This window comes from Protopterus annectens, chromosome 2.part1 (assembly GCF_019279795.1).
Source record: "Protopterus annectens isolate FY-2018-M chromosome 2.part1, PAN1.0, whole genome shotgun sequence".
Lineage (NCBI taxonomy): Eukaryota > Metazoa > Chordata > Ceratodontiformes > Protopteridae > Protopterus > Protopterus annectens.
The window spans coordinates 61101860-61122902 of record NC_056729.1 but is presented as its reverse complement, the minus strand read 5'-3'; the positions used below and the strand labels follow the sequence as shown (position 1 = coordinate 61122902).

General features: G+C 40.7%; 1 protein-coding gene across 1 annotated transcript in view; it reads left to right on the top strand.

Moving 5' to 3' along the window:
- DYNC2I1 (dynein 2 intermediate chain 1) overlaps positions 1–21043 on the top strand; it is a 774274-nt gene that overhangs the window by 724614 nt on the left and 28617 nt on the right. Inside the window, exon 13 of the mRNA XM_044062024.1 lies at positions 122–345. Within this exon, the coding sequence (XP_043917959.1) occupies positions 122–345 (224 nt within the window). The remainder of the gene's footprint in view (positions 1–121; positions 346–21043) is intronic.

The window sequence follows — 21043 nt, the reverse complement described above, 5'->3', positions numbered from 1 at the left end:
AGTTTGGTACATGTGTTTATTTATTTATTTGCCCCAAGACCTAGCTATAAATGGTCAAATGTTTGTTCATTTTTGAAGTTTATGTAATTCTCTTACAGGTGTATTTATTTTCATTTTTAAGGTTGGCTGTTCAGATGGGAGTGTAAGACTGCATAGAACAACATCTGAATATCCTGTTTTCCAGTGGAATGACAGCACCAAAGGGCAGCCAGTTGTATTCATGCAGTGGTCTTTTACTCGACCTGCTGTTTTTTTTATACTTGATGCGGAATCATATATTTATATATGGGATTTACTAGATAATGATATGCAACCAGTGGCACAAGAATTAATTCAGTCTGACAAGTAAGTTCCATGTTATTGTTCACAATGCAAATTGAGTTGATGATCATTTATCTAATGCTAATAGCTGTAACTGTTTTCTTTAGTATTGTGTCATATTGTGTTGTAAATTCGAAGGTTATAGAAATGTGTTAAAGTTTCACACCAAGCATACCGTTTATTCAGAGGGCAGGTGTTTTATAGTTTTTGCACCCCACATAGCTGATCACTGCAGTTTTAAACTGCTGGGGCTTTGTAACCTTTACCATGCTGGAAACTGTATGAATAGCTTTGTCACAACCAGCACAAGTTGCTCATTGGCAACATTACAATATGCATTTATGCATCATTGTTCACAATTCCCTTTCCAGGGGCCAGGCTGAATATTGATTACATATGTGTAAGTTAATATCCTAAAAAGGACAAACAAATAAACTCTCCAAAAACACAAAAAGCTCAAACCAAGCAGCAGGATATGCCCCTTTTCAAAGTGCAGTCATAAAACGACTCAATCCAATAAATCTAAGTAAGGAAATTTATTAAGTGAAAAAGATGAGCGCTGAGCGCCTTTGTCCTGAAAACTTCAGAATTTCATCAGATAATTAATTAAACTGTTCTAATACGTTTTTTACTAAAATTTAAAAAACGTCATACCCATCAAATTAATTAGCTTAAATGACACACCACCTTAAAGGAAAAACACTTTAAAAACAGTGATTCTGTGTGAAAATACATTAAGAAGTACAATAAATGAATGAAAAAATGAATACAGTTAAAAAGTGCATATATAAATATGTTCTTGTGTATGTAAAGTTAAAGTATATAAAAATATAAAATATATAAAATGTAAGTACTGTATGTTATCTTTCTAAAGCCTTCAATTTTAAAAGGGAACTTATTGATATATGCTCATTCAAACCTGGCCAGCTGGCTGCATCAAGTCACAGCTGCCAGGAGTTCTGTTTTAATATTGTCAATGATAATAAAATTAAAAGAATGCCCAGCATTTTCCATAAAATGTTTGCTGAGCGCATTAGTTTCTTTTTTCAATTTCACGTCATGTACGTGTTCATAGATTCAATTCTTTAGCTTGCATTTGGTTTTGCCTATGTAAAAGCACAATAAATAATTCTTTCAGAGGCACAGTTGTACCTCTGATGGATCCTTACCTCAGTATTGTTAATCTGAAATACATTCCCTTCCTTTATGTGTTTGCAATAATTACACATTGCACATTTTCTCATATAGCCATCATTACTCTTTGGAATGGGTTTCATTAAAAAAATATTTTTAAGGTTTCTACCCTTCTTAAAGACCATAATAAGTTTAATACCTGTATATGGTGTAACACTCTTTTCATGGTTCAAAATAGACCAGTTATTTTCAAGAATCTTTCTTAATGCATAACTGTCATTGGGGTAAATAGTAATAAAAGAGGTCTTATAATCACTTTTCTTTTCCTGATTATCATTAGATATACTGCCACGAGTAACCATATTGGTATCCAAGTTGGTTAACAAAGGGCAAATGCTGGGCATTCTTTTAATTTTATTATCATTGACAATATTAAAACAAAACTCCATGGTGGTGCTTGGTCCCTATACTGGCAGCTGCTACTTGATGCATCCAGCTGGCCAGGTTTGAAAGAGCATATATCATTAAGTTCCAGACTTCTTGTGTTTATTGTTTAGGGGTCCCTCACCTTTCGGTGAACCCCCCTTATGATATCTGCAAAGGTTTCAGCCCCTGTATGCTTGCGGAGCGCAAGAATAGATTAATGCTAAAGGGACTATTAAAATCACCTTTCACTGAGGCTATTTCCGAGTCAGAGGGCTCACCACCAACTAAGAGAGTGCACAAAAATAGGAGGAAATCATTGCCTTCCTGTCCTCATGATTCTGAGACTAAGAAACAGGAACCGAGACAGAAAGTCCCTAAATTGGCAGCATCTTCGGCTCTGAGGCCTAAACCTTCTACCTCGGCACCGGTCTCAGTTCTGAGTCAGCAACCAGCTCTGGTGCCGTCTACTTCTTCGGCTGCTATGTCTACACTGACAATGGCACCAGTTATTACCACAACTTCAGCACTGACTCACCTTTCGGCACCAGTAGATATCCCGGAGCCAGTCACTTCCCCACATCCCTGTACTTCATAATGGTCTTTCGGCCTCGGTGCCGAAAGGGGAAATAATCCCCCAGACCAGATACTCCCCCTTGGTGGATCCATTTGCTGACCAGCAGTATAGCCCTTTCTTAGACCACCCCACTTCACCCTTGGGGATGTCTACACAATCCTCCAAGATTCTTTCAGAGCTGAATGTAGTGAGGCTAGTGGACCAAATCTTGGTGGCCAGAGGACTTTCTACTCCATCCAAGCCCGCCCTCACACTCGGAGCTGAGGGATTTCATCCAAGGACTCCACAATATTTTCTTCCTTTGACCTCCTTCCTAGTTTTGGAGCTCCTGTCACTGACACCAACCCAGGTTCCAGCCTCTTTCACACTGGTGGAAGCTCTTACCATGGTACCAGAGCCTACACTTTGGCCCTTGGCTACTTTGGAGCCAGGCCATCCTCGGGACTGAGACTGATCTGTTAGCACCAGTTTCCCTGGCACAGCATCTTCTTTCTACACGCTTGCCTCTGTTCCGGTTGCCCTGATGGAGCCGTCCCTTCCTGTGGCTTTCTCCCTGGTGGGGTCTATATTAACTATGCACCCCCCCCAATCCCCCTGCTCTTTAAATATACCAACTCTGCATTTGCACTACAGTGGAGAAAAGAGAAATCTTCCCATTCCGTGCTGTAGGGAGATCCCCGTTACAACATTTGAACATTCAAAAATCCGATCATATGGTGTCAACCATATGAGATTCAGAATTTTGAATGTTCAAACATTCAGTATAGAACCTCCCTGGCAGCAGGTTCTTCGGTGCAGGGTGTGACTCCAGTCCCAGGTTATGGAGAGGGCTCTGGCCTCTGCTGCCTCTCAGTTGGTTTCCTCGGCGTTGGAGACATATCACCCCCCCGTCCTCTGAACCGCAGTTGACACAGCCCACTACTCATGGATACCAGGCTCGGGAACCTAAAGACACACTTCAGCAAAGGTGCCCATCTGCAGCATCCTCCTCAGATACTCCCTTCAAGGAGGTTCCTTGCAAGAGATTGTGCAAGAGTAAGCACGTGGATTCCCCGGAGAAATCCTTGGCCGCAGATATGGACTACTATGAAGGGGAAGGGTCTCCATGATCACCCCGGACTATGTCTCCTTCGGAGACATCTTAGAGATCCTTAATCAACGGGATGATTGGAAGTCCACCGCCCTTCCCCCAAGGAGTCCGTATTCTTGCAGGCTTTCCGAGCCTGGCCCTCTACCTCCTGGATAACCCTGCCTGCAGATGAACTCCTGCAATTCATCGTGCAGCATGTGTGGAATAGTCCTGATACCATAGAACCTATCCCTCGAAGGCCAGACAAAATTCTTTCACCCCCTCAGAATAATCCTATCTGGTCTAAGGCCCTTTTAGTAGATGCTATGATTGTGGCGGTGGCCACAAAAAGAGAGCTCATGAGGAGAGCACTACTGTCCATCCCCCAAACAGGGAGTCTCGGGCAATAGACAGACTGGGGAAGTGGGTGTATTCTTCAGCGACCTTTTCCATCCAGTCCCTGAATTACCTGGCACATTTTACTCGACTCCAGAGAGACCTGATTACCAAACTCTGAGCCCCTGGCAGGAGCAGTGTCTGATGAGGTACAGGACAGTTGCCTCACAGCTTGCAACTCAAGAATCCATCTCTAATTCATCCATGAGGTTGATTTCACATTCGACTGAAGGGGAGGCTAGAGCAGCGGGCATTGGCGTTGTTACAAGATGTCATGTCTGGATGAGTCTATGTGACTTTGCGGACCCTTTTAAGTCTTCCTTCCTTAATGCCCCTGTAGAGACCTCATCTCTTTTGGGCCCAAAGGTGAAAGACACTTTAGCCAGATGTGAAAAGGACGGTAAGACCTTGACTGCCATGGGCGGGCATTTTTCGACACCTCTAAGAACCTATTCCAGGAATCAGAGGAGTGGAAAGATGTGGTACAAAAAATCCCACTGTCTTTCCCATGACACACGTGGCAAGTTTTCCCCCTGAGGTAGATGGGGGAAGTCAACTGGAAGACATCCTTTCAGAGGCAGAGGGGGTCCATGTAACCAGGGGCCCAGAGATTCTTTCTCTGGACAGCCCTACCAGCACTCCTGAAGAATGGCCCGATTGCTTACCTCGGGAAGCAGTCGGGGGTCATTTTTCTCCGAAACACCTTGCCTAGCAAAAAGGAACTTCAGACTCTTGAGTGCAGACTATAATTACCAGAGATTATCTCATTCCCTTCAGCCTTTTCCCAAAGCCTTTAAGGCGCATTCCCAATGTACCACCCAGTCAAAGGGAATCTGCAGCTGTAGAAATCCAAAAGCTGCTTCAAGAAAGAGTCATCCAAACAGTCCCTCCAGACCAAATAGAATCTGGATTTTACTCGAGGTTCTTTTTAGTGCCAAAGAAAACAGGGTACTGGGGGCCAGTCTTGGACCTCAGCAGCCTAAAAAAATTTGTCCAACAAGAGAAATTCCGGATGGTCACTGTACAGTCTATACTCCCCTTTATGGGCAAAGATGATTGGATGTGCACTATAGATCTTCAGGATGCATATTACCACATAAAAAAATGGACAAGTGATCCAGAAGATTTCTCCGCTTCTGGCTGGGAGCCAGTCACTACCAATTCCAGGAACTGCCCTTTGGTCTCTCCATAGCCCCCAGAGTGTTCACCAAATGCATGGCAGTAGTAACAGCTCACTTGAGACTGCAAGGATTCTGGGTGTTTCCATATCTAGACGATTAGTTCCTTACTGCCGCAACCAAGCATCTACTGGTTTCAGCAATTCATTTCACCCTATGTCTCCTGAAACAACTAGGGATAACAGTGAACAAGGACAAATGCAAACTAATTCCTTCTCGAAAACTGGAGTTCATAGAGCCAGAATTCGAAATCCAGTCATGTCTCGTCTACCTCCCTCTTCACATGTTGCAAAGAATCAGAGTACAACTCCAAGTGATAGTCAGGACAAAGTGCCAGTTCGAGCCATCCTTCAGCTTCTAGGGTTCATGGCAGCATCTGTAACAATGGTACTACTAGCAAGACGGCATATGAGGCTTCTTCAATGCCTTTTGCTAACACAATGGTCCCCTTTGAATCTCCTTATGTCATTTCAGATCAGGATAACAAATCTCTGCAAACAAGACTTACCTTGATGGATGAAGCCAGAAGAAAACCTATGATGTCGACCTTTCTCCCCGTCTCAGCCCAAAGCCATAGTGACCATGGATGCCTCTCTGATCGGGTGGGGGGGGGGAGCATTACCAGAGATAGACTGTCCAAGGCATTTGGTCACATATAGAGGCCAATCTGCATATCAGAGTTCTAGAACTGAGGGCAGTGCTTCAAGCATTTCAGTCTGCTCTCCCTTCAGGAACAGTTGCCATCCAGTCCGACAACATGTCAGTAGTCTCGTACATCAACAAACAAGGTGGAACCAAGTCCTACCCATTGTGTCAAGAGCCATGAGAATTTGGCAATGGGTGATTGCTTCCAACCACTTTCTGACAGCAACACACATTCCCAGGAACTCCATTATGATTGCAGACTAGTTGAGCAGATGCATTCTCTTGCCTCACAAGTGGTCCCTCAATCATGCAATAGCAAAGAAGATTTTCAGTTGCTGGGGCCAGCCTTGCAGCGACTTATTTGAATCCCCCTTAAACCACAAATTCAGCAGCTACTTTGCCCTGATCCCCCTGAAGGGGGAATCCCCAAGGGATGCTCTTGTACACGACTGTCCCACGGACTTCTTTATGCCTACCCACAAATACCTCTGACTCCCAAATTTTTGATGAAGGCCTGTCGTTTGAGAAGCAGAGTGATGCTTATTGCTCCCTACTGGCCACAACAAATTTGGATCCCCTTTGGCCTCACCTACTACAGCAACCTTAGATTCTAGCTCTAACTCTGGAACTACTATCACATCCACAGGGATTGACATATCTGAATTTATCAAACCTCAAGCTGACAGCTTGGTTCCTCCACTTCTGGTGATTGCCAGGCAGAACAACTTGTCCTCCCCTGTCCGCAACATCCTTCTGGCTTCCCATAAACCTTTCATCAGGAAGCTTTACTTCAGCAAATGGAAGAGATTTATTATATAGTCTTGCAAGAAAGGGATAATTCCCTTCTCTGCACTGATATCAATGGTTTTAGACCACCTATTGGATCTTCTTCAATTGGGAGCTGCAGCTTCTTCAATTAGAGTATACCTTGCAGCAATTTCTAACTTCCACTGTGGTTTTGAAGACTCATCCTTAATCTTTCTCCATCTCTGTAAAACCTTTTTGCAGGGAGTTTTGCACATTAGACCCACCTTCAAACAACTGATTGAACCATGGAATTTGATATTGGTTTTGCAAGCCTTGACTCGGCCTCCCTTGAATCTGCTGCCAATTATGACTTAAAATTTTTGTCCTGGAAAACCTTATTCTTAGTGGCCATTACTTCACCGAGATGAATTTCTGAGTTACAGGTATTATCTATTAAACCTCCCTATATTGTCTTCCATAAGGACAGAGTATCACTACGGACTAACCCTTCCTTTTTACCTAAAGTTATCCCTAATTTATCAATTAATTAGATGATTGATCTGCCAGTCTTCTTTCCGAATTTCTCAAATAAAGGAGAGTATACCTTGCATTTGCTTGATGTACATAGACAACTCCATTTTTATCTTAACAGGTCTAAACCCAAATGAAACTCTGATCAATTGTTCATTTCATACTCAGGACCAAAATTGGGAAAAACAGTTTCCAAGGTTACATTATCTAAATGGTTGAGAGACTGCATTTTCTTTGTTTATCAACAAAACAAGGATTATTTACCTTCTAAAATCAAAGCACATTCCACAAAATCAGTTGCAACATCTGTTGCTTTTCATGCGAGAATGTCCATGGATGATATTTATGTGGCAGCTACATGGGCCTCTCCTCATACATTTATCACTCACTATAAATTGGATACAGTCTCCAGGGGGAGAGCATCCTTTGGTTCAGTGGTACCCAGAATATTCTTCCACAGGGGCCTCCCAGGAAACAAGGTAGCTAGGGACTCTGTCCCATCTGTAAGGAATGAATAAAGATTAACAGCATCAGATAAAGAAGTTATGTTCTTACGATAACATTCCATTTGTGTTGTTGATCTTCATTCATTTATTACAATCCACCCACCAACTCCCTCCAAAAGACTCTTGGAGGTTCGGCTTTGGTCCTGTCCTAGGGTAAGGCAGTTGCTCAGAAAAAGCTTCCGCTTTTTTCTCTGTGGTCTATCCTTTCCTGATGGGCAAACTCAATCTGAGGTAATATGGAGATAGACACTATAGGTAGGGATTTAGCTTGAGTGTTGTTGAGGCTGGCACGAGCTTGCTATAATTGCTGACTCGGTTCCGAGGACAGAACTGACACCCATCAGTAATGAATGAATGAAGATCAAGAACACAGAAGGAACATTATGGTAAGAACATAACTCCTTTTTTTTGTCTTTTTGTGTGATTGTCTGCTTGTCCCATCTAAAATTTTGTCGAATCTGTCTGAATTCCTTTTAAGCCTGCACTCTTCTAAATGCTTAGGTGGGTGCCCAGCATTTTTCCTGTCTCTGCTATAATTATCAAAAATGTGTTTTTGTGTACTTTGTTGGCTGTCTTCCCTTCTTTGTCTCTGTTGTCACTTTGTGTGTGTGTGTGTGTGTGTGTGTGTGTGTGTGTGTGTGTGTGTGTGTGTGAGACCTGAATATTATGGAGAAAGGTGCAAACCAAGATTTTAGTGTGTGAAGTGTGGATACAAAGTTCAACCTAAGATCCACAGTTTGTGTGTTATTTCCTTGGGACTGGTGCATTTTGATCTAGACTGTGAAATTTGCAGGGCTTTGGGTCCAGAATTCTTGTGAATTGCCACAATCTTATTGCTAAAGGCCTTTTGGGCCCAGGCTGTCAGACTTCAGAAAGAAAACGAAAAAAGGATAAACACTCAAGGAAAAGAAAGGTTCAGGATTCAACAACTTTTGATCCTAATGCCCACAGATGCCAGGACAAAGACTTCTCTTCACTATCTCCTTTTACTACAGAAGTAATATCTCCAGATACTACCATTATCTGAGACAAATCCCCTCCTTCGGCTCCTAATAGACATTCATTAGAGAGGAGACTATCTAGGTTCATACCTTAGAGGCCTCCTTCAGCAGCATCTGCCAGGTGTGAATTAGGGTTCTGCCGCTATCCAGAGGTCCCAATCCCAAAAAGAAAACCAAAATGTTAAGAGAATGCAGGATAAGACCACTATGATGTACATAAAAGCTCCAAAATTTTTTTATTAAAAGAAATAAGCACTTTCACGTGCTGAACGCTGCACGCTTCTTCATCTTTCAGGTCTTTTAGATCAGTAATAAGTAAAACTAAAGCCGACTGGGAACCCATGATGAGGGCCTTCCTCAAGACTCAAAGGGATCTGGGCATGATTCCATCTTGCCTCTGCTCCAAGTACAGATCAGATTAGCCCCCACTCACAATTATTAGCTCCTTTGCCGCAATGTGCCGGTGGTCTCAGAACTATCTTGTCACCTGCACACTTAACATCTGACCCAGTGTCAGTGCATTTGACACCAGTGCCTATCCTTTTGACTCACTTGACTCCAAGACCAATGGAGTTGGGTGAGTCCTAGCTCTGTCAGCTTGATGCCAACTCCTCAGCACAATATATGGCATGACATGTTTGGATCTTTATCAACGCTGGACTCCGGACTTTGAGAAGTTGTCTCCAGCTTGGATCCTTCTGTTTCCTCAGTTGCAAAGAATCATCTGTCAGCCCTAGTGATTTCAGCTTTGGTAGGGATTGGCTTGGTTCTGGAGTTGGATTCCCAAGGTCTGACATATTGTGGATCAGTGTTTGAAACTATGGAGAAAGTAATAGATTCTCCTTCTAGAGATGTCCAGCAGGGATTCCATTGGCACTGGCTTCTTCCTCTGGTTCCCATCCACTTGCCGGCCGTGTGGCGTGCACCTGTAATCCTAGCAACCTGGGAGGCAGAGGTTGCTGGATTGAATCACACTGGTTTGTGAGAGACCATACTTCCTGAAAAAGGGGAAAAAGTAACCCTGCAGGACACAATTGAAAGGTGAAACCTGTTTCTAAGCCTTCATTTCATATTTCTCTGGGCCAGAGCAGATTAAATCTTCCCAGAGTCACACCACAGCCCTGACATATTGTTCCATACACTCAGATCAGACACAGAGATCCCCAGGATGAGGATGTGAAAAAGGAGACACTTTTACTCCCCTGTGGAGTCCCCCACATTAAACATAGACTTGGGTGATCAAGAAGATTCTGTACAATCCCCTCCTGAAACTGCCACTTTCATTGAAATCTTGAGCTGATGAGACAGGCGGGTAATTTTCCCACCTTGGCAATATCTTAAGAAGAGAAAGTGATCTTTAAGGCATATGGATCTGCTCTGTGTACATTTTGGGTAGCAGAAGAGCCAAACAATCAAGGGCGCCCGCAGGCAGGTGCAAGGGGTTGCACTTGCACCCCCCCTGGATTTTCTTAATTTAAAAAAAATGATGGATTTAGGCAGAGGCTCATGCCAGCCCTTTTAAGTTGTACCTGATTAAAAAAAAAAACATCTTCCCAAAGAACCCTGTCACCAAACATGCCAAATACATCGGGGATGTGACTGGAGGTTTCTGTCAGATGATTTTGTTTTTATAACTGTTCTCCAGCTGCATATCCATAATTTTAGGTGGTTTGGTGAGAAGAACGGTCACTGTGATATCGTAAAAGTTAACCCTTTGTCAGAAATTTAATTTTAAAATAGAAATACAGTGGGGCTAACAACTTCGAAACTGCTCTTCAGCAGCGGGGGAGTAATCTGCATTGAGGTAATGCTAATTCTTGTATTTTATGGACTTACTTATAAAAAAAGCAGTGCATTTTTCTCCGGCAGAAATAATACAGTTCTCTATATTCTTTAATTGACCATGGAATGGATAATGATTTAGTTCTCACCTTAAATAATTTATATACTCATTTTGAATTCTATCCATTCAGATAGCTATCATAATGGCTCTTAACAGGCTGGACTGTTACTAGTATTTTGGCTGGTAAGTCAGGCGGTCATATTCTTGGCTCACATTTAAATTATGGTTGTTTTCTTAGCCTGTCAGAAAAAAATGTGTATTTCTAGTGCCGTACTGATAACATTAAATGTTGATATTAACAGACATTTAGCACACTGCTTCAAAACATAATTGTCTAAAGGCTGTACGAAGAGCAAGTCTAAACATTTAGTATATAGCTTCAGAATTACTGCCCAGAGTCCCGACTATTCAAGCAGTCACACTTAAGTGTGATCCATTGTGTAAAAAAAATGAGATTGTGCTGTTTGCATATACTTTGGTCATGTAAAGCCACCAGCATACATTTCCACAGCAATCCTTGAATCCAACAGAAAGTGAACAACACTTTTACTAAACTGTAGACTGTGATATTATTAATACAACTAGTTCAACATAGATACTAGAGAATAATTATATCAAGGTTTAATGAAAAACAGAAAAAAATGACTTATTTTGTCCCAAAGCAAAACTGTGAGTTATTATAGAACAGGTCGCTTTTGCACAAACTATTACAGAAAGAACACATGTCTGAAAGAAGCCTGTCGTCATTACACATGCTACAAATTTAGCTTAAAAGGTGGCAGCACTGTAATTGATATGATCATCTTTAGTAAATTACAATTAGTTTATATTTTTAGTTTTTCATATGGTCATTATTCAAAAGTAAGTTAAAATATATTATCAGTGTTGTTACTGATAACATTCATATGCTGTCACTGAAATACAAGCATTTACAATGGTCCCTTAACATCCTGTTTTCAGGATGGGCCTTCTGTCCAATGACCCTTATTCTGTGACAAATTAAGGGAACAGGTTTGCAGAAGACTCTACAAAGTCTGTCTCTAGCAGTATTGTTTATGTTTACATCTCTCTCTGTTAAATAGTAATAATGAAACTTTTGCAATATTTAAATTCTGCATGGATCTTTAGTGGGGAAATGGAAATGCTCTACTCACATAATTACGCATACGCACCCTTTACTGTGTTTGGGGATATTATCCACCTCACCCAACCATAATTTGTGCAACTCAGTTATTCTTAGACAGGACACAGGTGCGGCCAACTTTCCAAGCATCTGTGGGTGCTTCTTTTCCTATACAAAATGAAACTCCTAATGAAATCGGTGTGCTGAATATATATAAAAAATGAAAGTTATAACAAGCTGCCATAATGGAAAGTGAAGAGAATCAATCACAAGGTGCTTGATGTTTAGATGACCAAGAGGTTTGGGTTTACCTGTACTTGTGAAACGTTTCTTTTGGGGGGGGGGGGATGGCTTGTCATGCAGATCAACAACTGGGATGACCATCAAAACAGTTTTAATACTTCATTCAATGGTGTTTGAATGCACTAATAAAACATAGTCATCCGGCTTCGTGCAACTTTATTTTGTGTTCTTTCTATAAGAGCACAGGATAGAAGACCAAATAACCTAAAGTGTGTTGCATTGCACTTCCAACAGTTCTCAGCCACCGAAATAACTCTGGTGGCTAAATTACCATAAAACAGTGTGGCTGTCAGAAGTACATTGCAAATGTGTATTTCTAGTGCCGTACTGATAACATTCAATTTTGATATTAACAGGTGGATAATATATCCAGATATTAACTTTTAACAAGAGTTGGTGTCCTACCAAAGTAATGCAGCACAAACTCACGCATTGCTCTTAATAATGTACAGTAATATAATAAAACATTCAAGTCATAGAAGCTCTTAATCACTTTGGGTAAAGAGCAGTAGCGATACCTACAAGCAAGCACAAAGCTCTAATTAAACACATTTAACTGAGACCATAAGGTATAGAGAAACAGCATGGATGATGGAATACTCCACTTAATACTGCTTGCAGTGACGCTAAGTTTGACTTGGGCTGAAGTACCTATTGAGAGACTTCATAACTGCAGTCAAAAACTGGCCACAGTGTCAATTAAATTAATTTTTATTTAGAGCCAAAATAGGTTACAAGACACACACATCTGACTTTTCAACAGCACTGATCCATCCATACATTCGCAACCCTCTTTTTCTCCACTTGTGTGTACATGGCGTCAGGATGTCAGTTCAGCAACAGCCCTGGTGCTCTTAGTAAAATGAAATGATGATTAAAAATATAATTGAAATATAAAAGAAAAATATATAATTGAAATAAATGTAAGGAAAAGAGAACACTTGAGAAATAATAATAAAAGATTAACTTATTTTACAAGGGCGATACGCACAGTAGCCAGTAACAAGTGATAGCGAATATGTATTTTCAATGGGTGGTGTTTGGGTTAAAGTTTCTAAATAATTCAAGAATGTTGTTTGTGTACATACCTGTGTAGCTCCCCATAATGTGAAAGTTTTACTAACAGCTGCATCTAGAAAGCTCATGTCATGATTAATAATGTCATAATTAAGAGTATATTGAGGAATTGACATGATTCTGTATTTACAACTGATATTACAACTGACAATTTATATGGAGTTACATGTATTAACATCTCTAAATATGACTATAGAATCTTTTTTTATAAGATCCGTTGCTCCTACTACTACTGGAACTATCTGGCTATCATTCTTCCACATTTCTCTCGTTTCTGCCTTCAAATCCTGATATTTTATGACTGTGTCTCTCTATATGCAAGACACTGTAGTCACTGGGTGTGGTGATTTCAATGATTAATGCTACTTTTGTCTTCTTTTCTTGGAGCACTATATCCAGTTTTCTAGCAGTTATTTTTTGAACTGTTGGTAATGGGTGAAAATGTTCAAAACTATAAATTTAAAATACATTCTATCAAGTGGTGCTGTATTATACAAGGGATATAATTCAATTATTATATATTAGAATTGATTCACCTTCCTGATTGCATTAAAGAACTTTTGCATGGTCCTAAAATGTGTACAAGGGGTCAATGATTTGAAAACAGCCCAAAGGTAAACTTAAACTGCCAATGGGCAGATGCATTTTCTTTGAATATGGGTTTCAGTGCTGTTTCAGTTAATGTGACTTTCAAAGGTAGATATGTTGTAATGCCAAGTCTGTTTTCATTGTCAAATGTCTATCAGTGTTTGTGCTAAAAAATTGTAAATCGAAATATCTGTAATATTGTAGAAGTAAAGCATAAAACAGTATGCACATAGAGTTTTGAACCATGTGTATGGCAACTGGGGAGAAATAGCCAAGTAATGGGACACTGAAATGGCTGCGTGGGGGGAGTGGGCGAGGCTCTGGGTTTGCACCCCCCTGCAAAAAATCCTGCAGGCTCCCATGCAAACAATACCTCCTTATTAATGCTGAATCCAAGATTTCAGACTTTACCTCATCAGCAAACTCATCCCAGGTGTCCCTTTCTCCCCACAGACCACAAACCAATCTGCCACCACAGATGCAGCAGATTTAACTTGGGGGGGGGCAGTTGCTACAGGGCTAAAAGTGCAAGGCCTGTGGAATCCTTCAGACAGACTAAAGTACATCAGCTTAAAAATGATGTTGGGTTTAATCCATACATTGAAGTCTGTCTGTCACTTTTTGGCCCCCAGGACCACTTCAAATTATTACGGACAATACTACAGTCATGCAGTATGCAAACAAACAGGGAGGCACAAGGATGTACCCCAATGCAGGCTGGTTGTGATGGCTTGGGAGTTAGCTCTTTAGCATTCCATAATCTTCCAAGTATCTTACATTCCATCAGAGCAAAACATAGTAGCATACAAGCTGAGCAGTAACAAGATAGATCACAAATAGAAATTGATCAAAGAGGTCTTCCAGGAATTGATCCATTTGTGGGGAACTCCTTAAATAGATCTGTCACCTTATTTCAAAATAGACAACCAAACAAGTTTTGTTTCAGTGCTCCCTGCAAGCAAGACTGGACAATGGATACATTTTTACTCCCTTGGAAGGGAATGTTCATTAATGTGTTTCCACCCTTTCCACTGATATGCTTGGTAATTATGAAGATTCAAAAGGACACCAAAAATCATTCTTGTGACCTCCTTTTGGCTCAGGCAACTTTGATTCTCCCTTCCTATTGAATTGGCCAAGAGCAATTGCCACAAGCATCCTCACAGACTGGATCTACTCACACACGACAGAGAGGAATTTGATACACCCCAATATCAATCAGCTTCAACTGACTGTCTGGATGATTTGATTTTAGGTACTTATTTCATGAGGACGTGCAGCAGGTAGAAATGCACGCAAGAAAGCCTGCTACTAGAAAATCCTATGTTGGTAAGTAAGCAGTTTTCTGTTTGATGCCTAACGAATAGACAGGGGCCCATCAAGGATTTTGTACCACTGGTGCTCAAATGCCTGTATGAGTTACTTTCTTCTGGCCTTGTTTTATCCCTCTATAATGTTTAATTGTGTGACCTTTTCTCCATGACTGCCCATGGATCCTCTTCTTTCTTCTCACTGTTAAAAACTGTTTCTGGAAGGAGTTTTGCACTTGAGACCTCCCAGTATGCAGGTACCTTCTCTTTGGGATCTCAGATATGTACTGAAGAAACTGTGTCATCCTTTGAACTTGTGCATCAAGCTGATTTAAGGTTAACTTTGAAAACTATATCATCATCACGCTAACATCTTAGGACCTAAGGCGAGTGGGTTCATTGACATGCCTATGCTGTGTAGCATGGCTCAGGTTCTCCTCCTTTAAGGGTCGGAGTTAAAAGGCCATTCTGAATCTCTCTTTTTAGTAGATGTCACCTTTCGGCAGGCTTGCAAGAATGTAGTTGAAGACCTTCAGAAGAGGGAACAGGCATTGACTACTGTTTACATCTGTATGGCAGCCCTATAGTATTAACTCTCACCAGTCTTCAATGAAGAAAACGGCCCCCTGATAGGATGAGGAGGACCCCTAAACATTAGACAATGTGTTATTTTGCTTCTTCTGACTCTCCATTCACAAAGTTTTCTAAAAGCATGATTGTACACCTTACACAATAGCATGCCTAACTATTCAACAGGACCTAGTGGCTGAGCTTTCCCCAAATGTGAGAGCCATCATGGACCACTGTGTCACAGATGTAGTCAGGGATGGCCATGTATTGGTGCTGTCAGATTCTCCTGCAGAAGGAGTAGCTCTCATGGATCAGCTAGTCACTGCAGACTTACTGGATAAGGACCAGCCTGCACTATGCAGAGAAGCCAAGGAGAATCTTCCTTTGGAACACATTTACTACATTAACACTTATCACGCAAGACTTAGGCAAACATACATTAACACAAAAGAAAACAAACTATTTTAATGTTTCCCTTGACATAACTTATACATCATATATCCTTTCTTTATAGTATAATTATCATCAGTCCAACATTATATAAAATGCTGAATTCCTGCCTTCCGTTAAACCTTGCTTCTTCTCCTGAGCATTATTCTGCATGTATTTGTTCCCACAATTTCCATTTATTTATATGTAATTTGCTCCTTCCATTTTCTAAAGATCACTCTTCCATTTTTTATCATTTTTATAATATTCATTGCTTCAAGTACAATTGGTTTAGACATTTATTTCTATTTTCTAGTAATGTTTTTTTTTGCAGCCAGCAGAATTAAACTTCATAAGGCATTTCTGTTTCTAGGCAATTCAGATCCTGTGTCCCAGATTTAAAAAAAAAAAAAAAAGTATTCTTAGTTACATCCATTTGCTTACTCAATATTTCTGAGAGAGTATTCTGTAGAAATGTGTTTAAATCTGCCATATATACACCCAAAACACATGTTCCCAGTTATGTCTTTCTTCTCTGTCACACTTTCAGCATTTACCATCTACTTGAGAAAAAATTCAATGAAGTCTGCTTGGGGTATAATTACCCATGCAAACACTTCCAAGCAAAGATTCTAAACCTTCTTGACTTTTTTTGCATACTTGGGAGCTATACACATGTCCTCCCATTGTTCTCTTGTAAATTGGTAAGCCTGGCTGGAAAAAACGATCTTTTATAACCTCCTCAGATTGATTCTTATAGTTACTATGCACTATTTTATATGCCCTGCTAATTATCCCTTTTTTTAACAGCAGCTTCAGTTCTAGATTTGACTGAAAACACCACCAGCGCAGGTCTTTCACTTAAGATTCACCTATCCCTTTCTTCGTGCCTATACTCTGATATCAAGGGAGGGCAGTCTCTAGCCTGCAGTCCAAACATTATCTTTGCCTCATCCCACTCTATTACCTTTCCATGTCTATTTATTTGCTTTCAGTACCTTGGTTCCTTTGCCAATTTCTCTATTAATTTCACTCCCCTCTTACCTATTTTCTGTACCTCTACTTGCAGCAGTCCCTGTTGGCAAAATTTCCTTTCTCCATTCTCATGTTGGCTTAGTTCTTACAGTACTTTCTGCTGCTTTATGCATATAATAGTCTATGTGGATGTTATTATTCTCCTTAATCTGTCTGCAGCCAATATCCCACTCTCTCTCTATTTCTTGAACCCCCCTCCCCTGCCACTGCTTCAGTCATTATCCTTCCATTTTAAATTATAACTTTGGACATCACAGTGGTGCACCGGTTAACATTGTCGCCTCACAGCAAGAGGATCTGTGGTTCAATTCTCGACTGGGGTGCCTTCTGTGCAGTGTCTGCATGTCCTCCCTGCATTCTTGTAGGTTTCCTCCTGGTACTCTGGTTTACTTCCACCTTACAAAGACATGCATTTGGAGACTTTCTCCCCGGGCCTCCACTGAAAATTGACTTGTTTCAAGTTGGACTTTCATGGTAAACAAATGTTAAATAAATAAATAAAAAATTGTGCTTTTGCTATGTATTTGAGCATTAACTCCTGTAGCTCTAAAATATCCCTTCAAATCAGGTAATCCTAAATCACCTTGTCCTATTGGGAGGATCAACTTATCCCACTTGACTTTGCACTCTTTCTCTCCCAGATAAAGTCCTTCAATTCTTTATTAATTATTGTCCACAACTTTTACTCTGGTTGATTAAAATATACCTAATCCATATATAAAATGAAAGGGACTAAAAACATTTTCACTGCTTGTATCTTACTATCAATATCAGTAAATAGGAGCCTGTTTCTGATTTTGTATCATCTTTTGATTAGTCTCTTCCCACATATCTTCAGCTGCCATAACAGAAGCCTTTTTAATCTATACACCTAAATATTTCATCTTATCATGTCCCAATAAATATGTATTGCTGAACCGATTTGTGTGTAGGTACATAGTTTATGGCTATAGACTTTGTTTTATCATCATTAATTTTATATCCTTAAAAAACTTGAAACTGTATCAAAATGTTCCACAACACTGAAATGACCTTCCCTGGGCTTATCAGGTACAAAATAATGTCATCTGCAAAATAAAGCCAACTTTTCTTAATTACCATGCTAATTATATCCCTGCATTTTGGAATCCCTTATTTTCTTTGCAGTGTTCTAAATATAAAACAAGTAAAGGAGAAGGAGGACACCCCTGCCTGGTTTGTGTTTTCAAACGCAACTTATCAGAGAGGAACTTTCCCACTTTAATTCTTGCCTCTAATCTTTCAGAAATCTTCCCACTTAACCTTATTTTTTTATCAGGGAATACTTATGCTTCCATTTACCTACTCATAAAATCCTAGCTTACTTTTGAATACTTTCTCTGCATCAAGACCCACAAACAACCATGGAATTTTCTTACATTTTGCTTCCGTCTGGATCATCATTGTTCTACTAATGTCAGATGTTTGCCTCTCCTCCACAAAAGCACATTGATCCATATATATCTATTTTGGCAACTCATTTGCCATTCTTCTAACTAGTATAGAGCTCACTGATAGTGTCTCAGGCAGGTATGAGCCTATCACTGAGCAGCACACTACCTTCTCCAAGGATGATGCCACATTACCAACAGAAAAGTATTGATTTTAACAATTGGCTTGGCTTCTTGTGTCAATCCAAGGAGATACAGTATTTGACAGCCTAAGAGGATGTGGTTGACAGACCACTCTGCTTTGCCAGGCATGGTCTGCACTTATCCAGTCTAGGCTTTTGGATATTGGCAAAGACCTTTTCCACCCCCATAGTGCCTTTTTTAGACAGTAACAAACTGATAAGCCTCCTGATTTAACTGAAGCTGCAAAGGAATATTTGTAGGTGGAACTACTCAATGCTAGACATCTTGACAATAAAATCCAATCCCTGCAAACCACCTTCTTCCTGGAGAGTGCAGATATCTATGTAGTAACAGAGATATGATGTAAAGTTGGCCAATCCTGAAAGCCCACTGACCAATGTAAACAGACAGCTAAGAGGGTCATTTAGTACTTCAGAGGCTAGATTTGAAAAAAATATCATCTCAGGCAAAGGACAACACAAAGCTTTCTAAATCTATGTCTGTAACTTCAGGGGAAATATGCAACAGTGTGCAGAACTTACTGTAAATGGCATCACCAAGACTGAACGAGAGGCTATTGTCAACCGTTTGGCTGACAGGTCCAGCTCGAATTTCTCCCCCCACTCCCCACCCTCGATAGTCAAAAGGAAATACTGCATACCACAATCCCTCCAACCATTTGTAGAGAACAGATCATTATTGCACTTTCCATGGCCAAAAACACTGCATCAATGGGCCCTGAAAACATCCTGGGAGGCTTAATAAATACCATGAAACATGACCTCTCTGGTCCTCTTGAATTACTTTTTAACTGGAACCAACAGTCGTGTTTTTTGTCCAAAGAGTGGAAGATGGCTACAGTTATTCCCCTGCACAAAGGATGCCCAGCCATTGATCTGGGTAACTTCAGGCCCATAAGTCTGACCAGCCTCGTGTAAGGCCATGGAGAGAATCATCATGGACATAGGTAACCTGCAAATCTTGGACCCATCACAGTTCAGCTTTGTTAAATGAAGATCATGCCTGTTCAATCTGGTGGACTTTGAAAGGGTCACCAAAGCACTGGATGAAGGCAGGACTATGCACATAGCTTACCTCAACCTAGCCAATGGTTTTGATACAATACCTCACTCAGGCATGATAGACAAGCTGACTAATTTATGTATAAACTCCTTTATTGCCTGTTGGGTAGCCAACTTGCTCACTGATAGGACCCAGCAGGTCAAAATAAGGGAGGCCATCTCCACCAAGAAGCCATTTCCTAATGGAGTCCCCCAGGGCTCGGCACTGGGCCTGCTCCTTTTTGGTATCTAGTTCTTTGAAGTGGAAGCAATTCTTGAAGGTTTGTGACTGACTATGTTTGCAAAAGATTGCAAGCTGGGGTTTATCAGTGACTCCCCTGCAGACACTAGCATTCTTCAAGAAGGCCTGTCTCTAACTAACAAATGGTGCAAAAGCCATGGTCTTAAACTCAGTGCTAAGAAATGCGTAATTGTACCCATTTAGGAAGTCAACCATCCTGGCTTAATTACCATGTTGATAATACAACCCCTAAGAGGCGACCCAGTGGTCAGAGATCTGGGTACAATTGTAGACAGTAACCTTACCTTCGACAACCATGTAGCCACAGTGGTGCAGAAATCCTTTTATGTTGCACAACTTACAATTAAGGGCATGGCATCTAGGTCCAAAGAGGTCATTATCCCACTGTACTCTTCCCTTAATCAGACCAATCATAGAGTGGGTCTTCTTCTAATCAGACCAATCATAGAGTGGGTCTTCTTCAGACAACTGACAAACCAAAAGACTGAAAATTCAAAATACTGAACACATTTTTAATGCAGGGGGCAAGCCCCCCTGCGCTCCTTATGTGGAGGGCTGCACCCCCCCTGCTAACTATATATACTAACTCCAAGATCACACAGCAGTGGAGAAGGGGCAAATTCCATCATTCAGTATTTTGAATTTTCAGTCTGTTGGGATTCAGTCTCTTGGTTTTTCAGTCTTCTGAAGAAGACCCCATAGAATACAGTGCTCCCTTTGGTATGTACCTGGCCAGGCATATGCAGCAACTAGGGCAACTTCAGAGGTTCCTTAAAAAATGACTAAAGGGCATAACAAACCTGCCTTATGCAGAGCACCTTTAAAGCCCTTTCCATCTACTCAATCACCTGTAGATTGCTGAGGGGGGATGTATGCCTGGCTTACAAGGCATTCGCAAACCTCACACTTATGAATCTCCAGTATATTCGTAAGTCAAACAGTACTAGAAATACAAGGTCTAAGGACCTGAGTTTTGTCTGTGACTTAAACAAAACATGCTGGAGACTTTCCTGAAGATAGATTATACATCACCATTTTTAATCTCATCCCCTCCTATCTTAACTATTAGTTGTTGAGCCTTATCTACATCTATCCTTGGCATAATTAAGTCTTCCATAAATATTTCCATTTGTGCTCTGTCTTGATTATCACACTAAGCTGCTTTATACAAATTTTCAGAAAACTTCTGAAATATCCCTATAACCTCTATAGGGCCTTTGGTTATTTTTCTTGATATAGGCTCCCTAAGTTTAACAATGGTCTATATTAAAATCTCGAAGTTACGGAACATCGAATACAATATGGTCAACACCATATTGTCA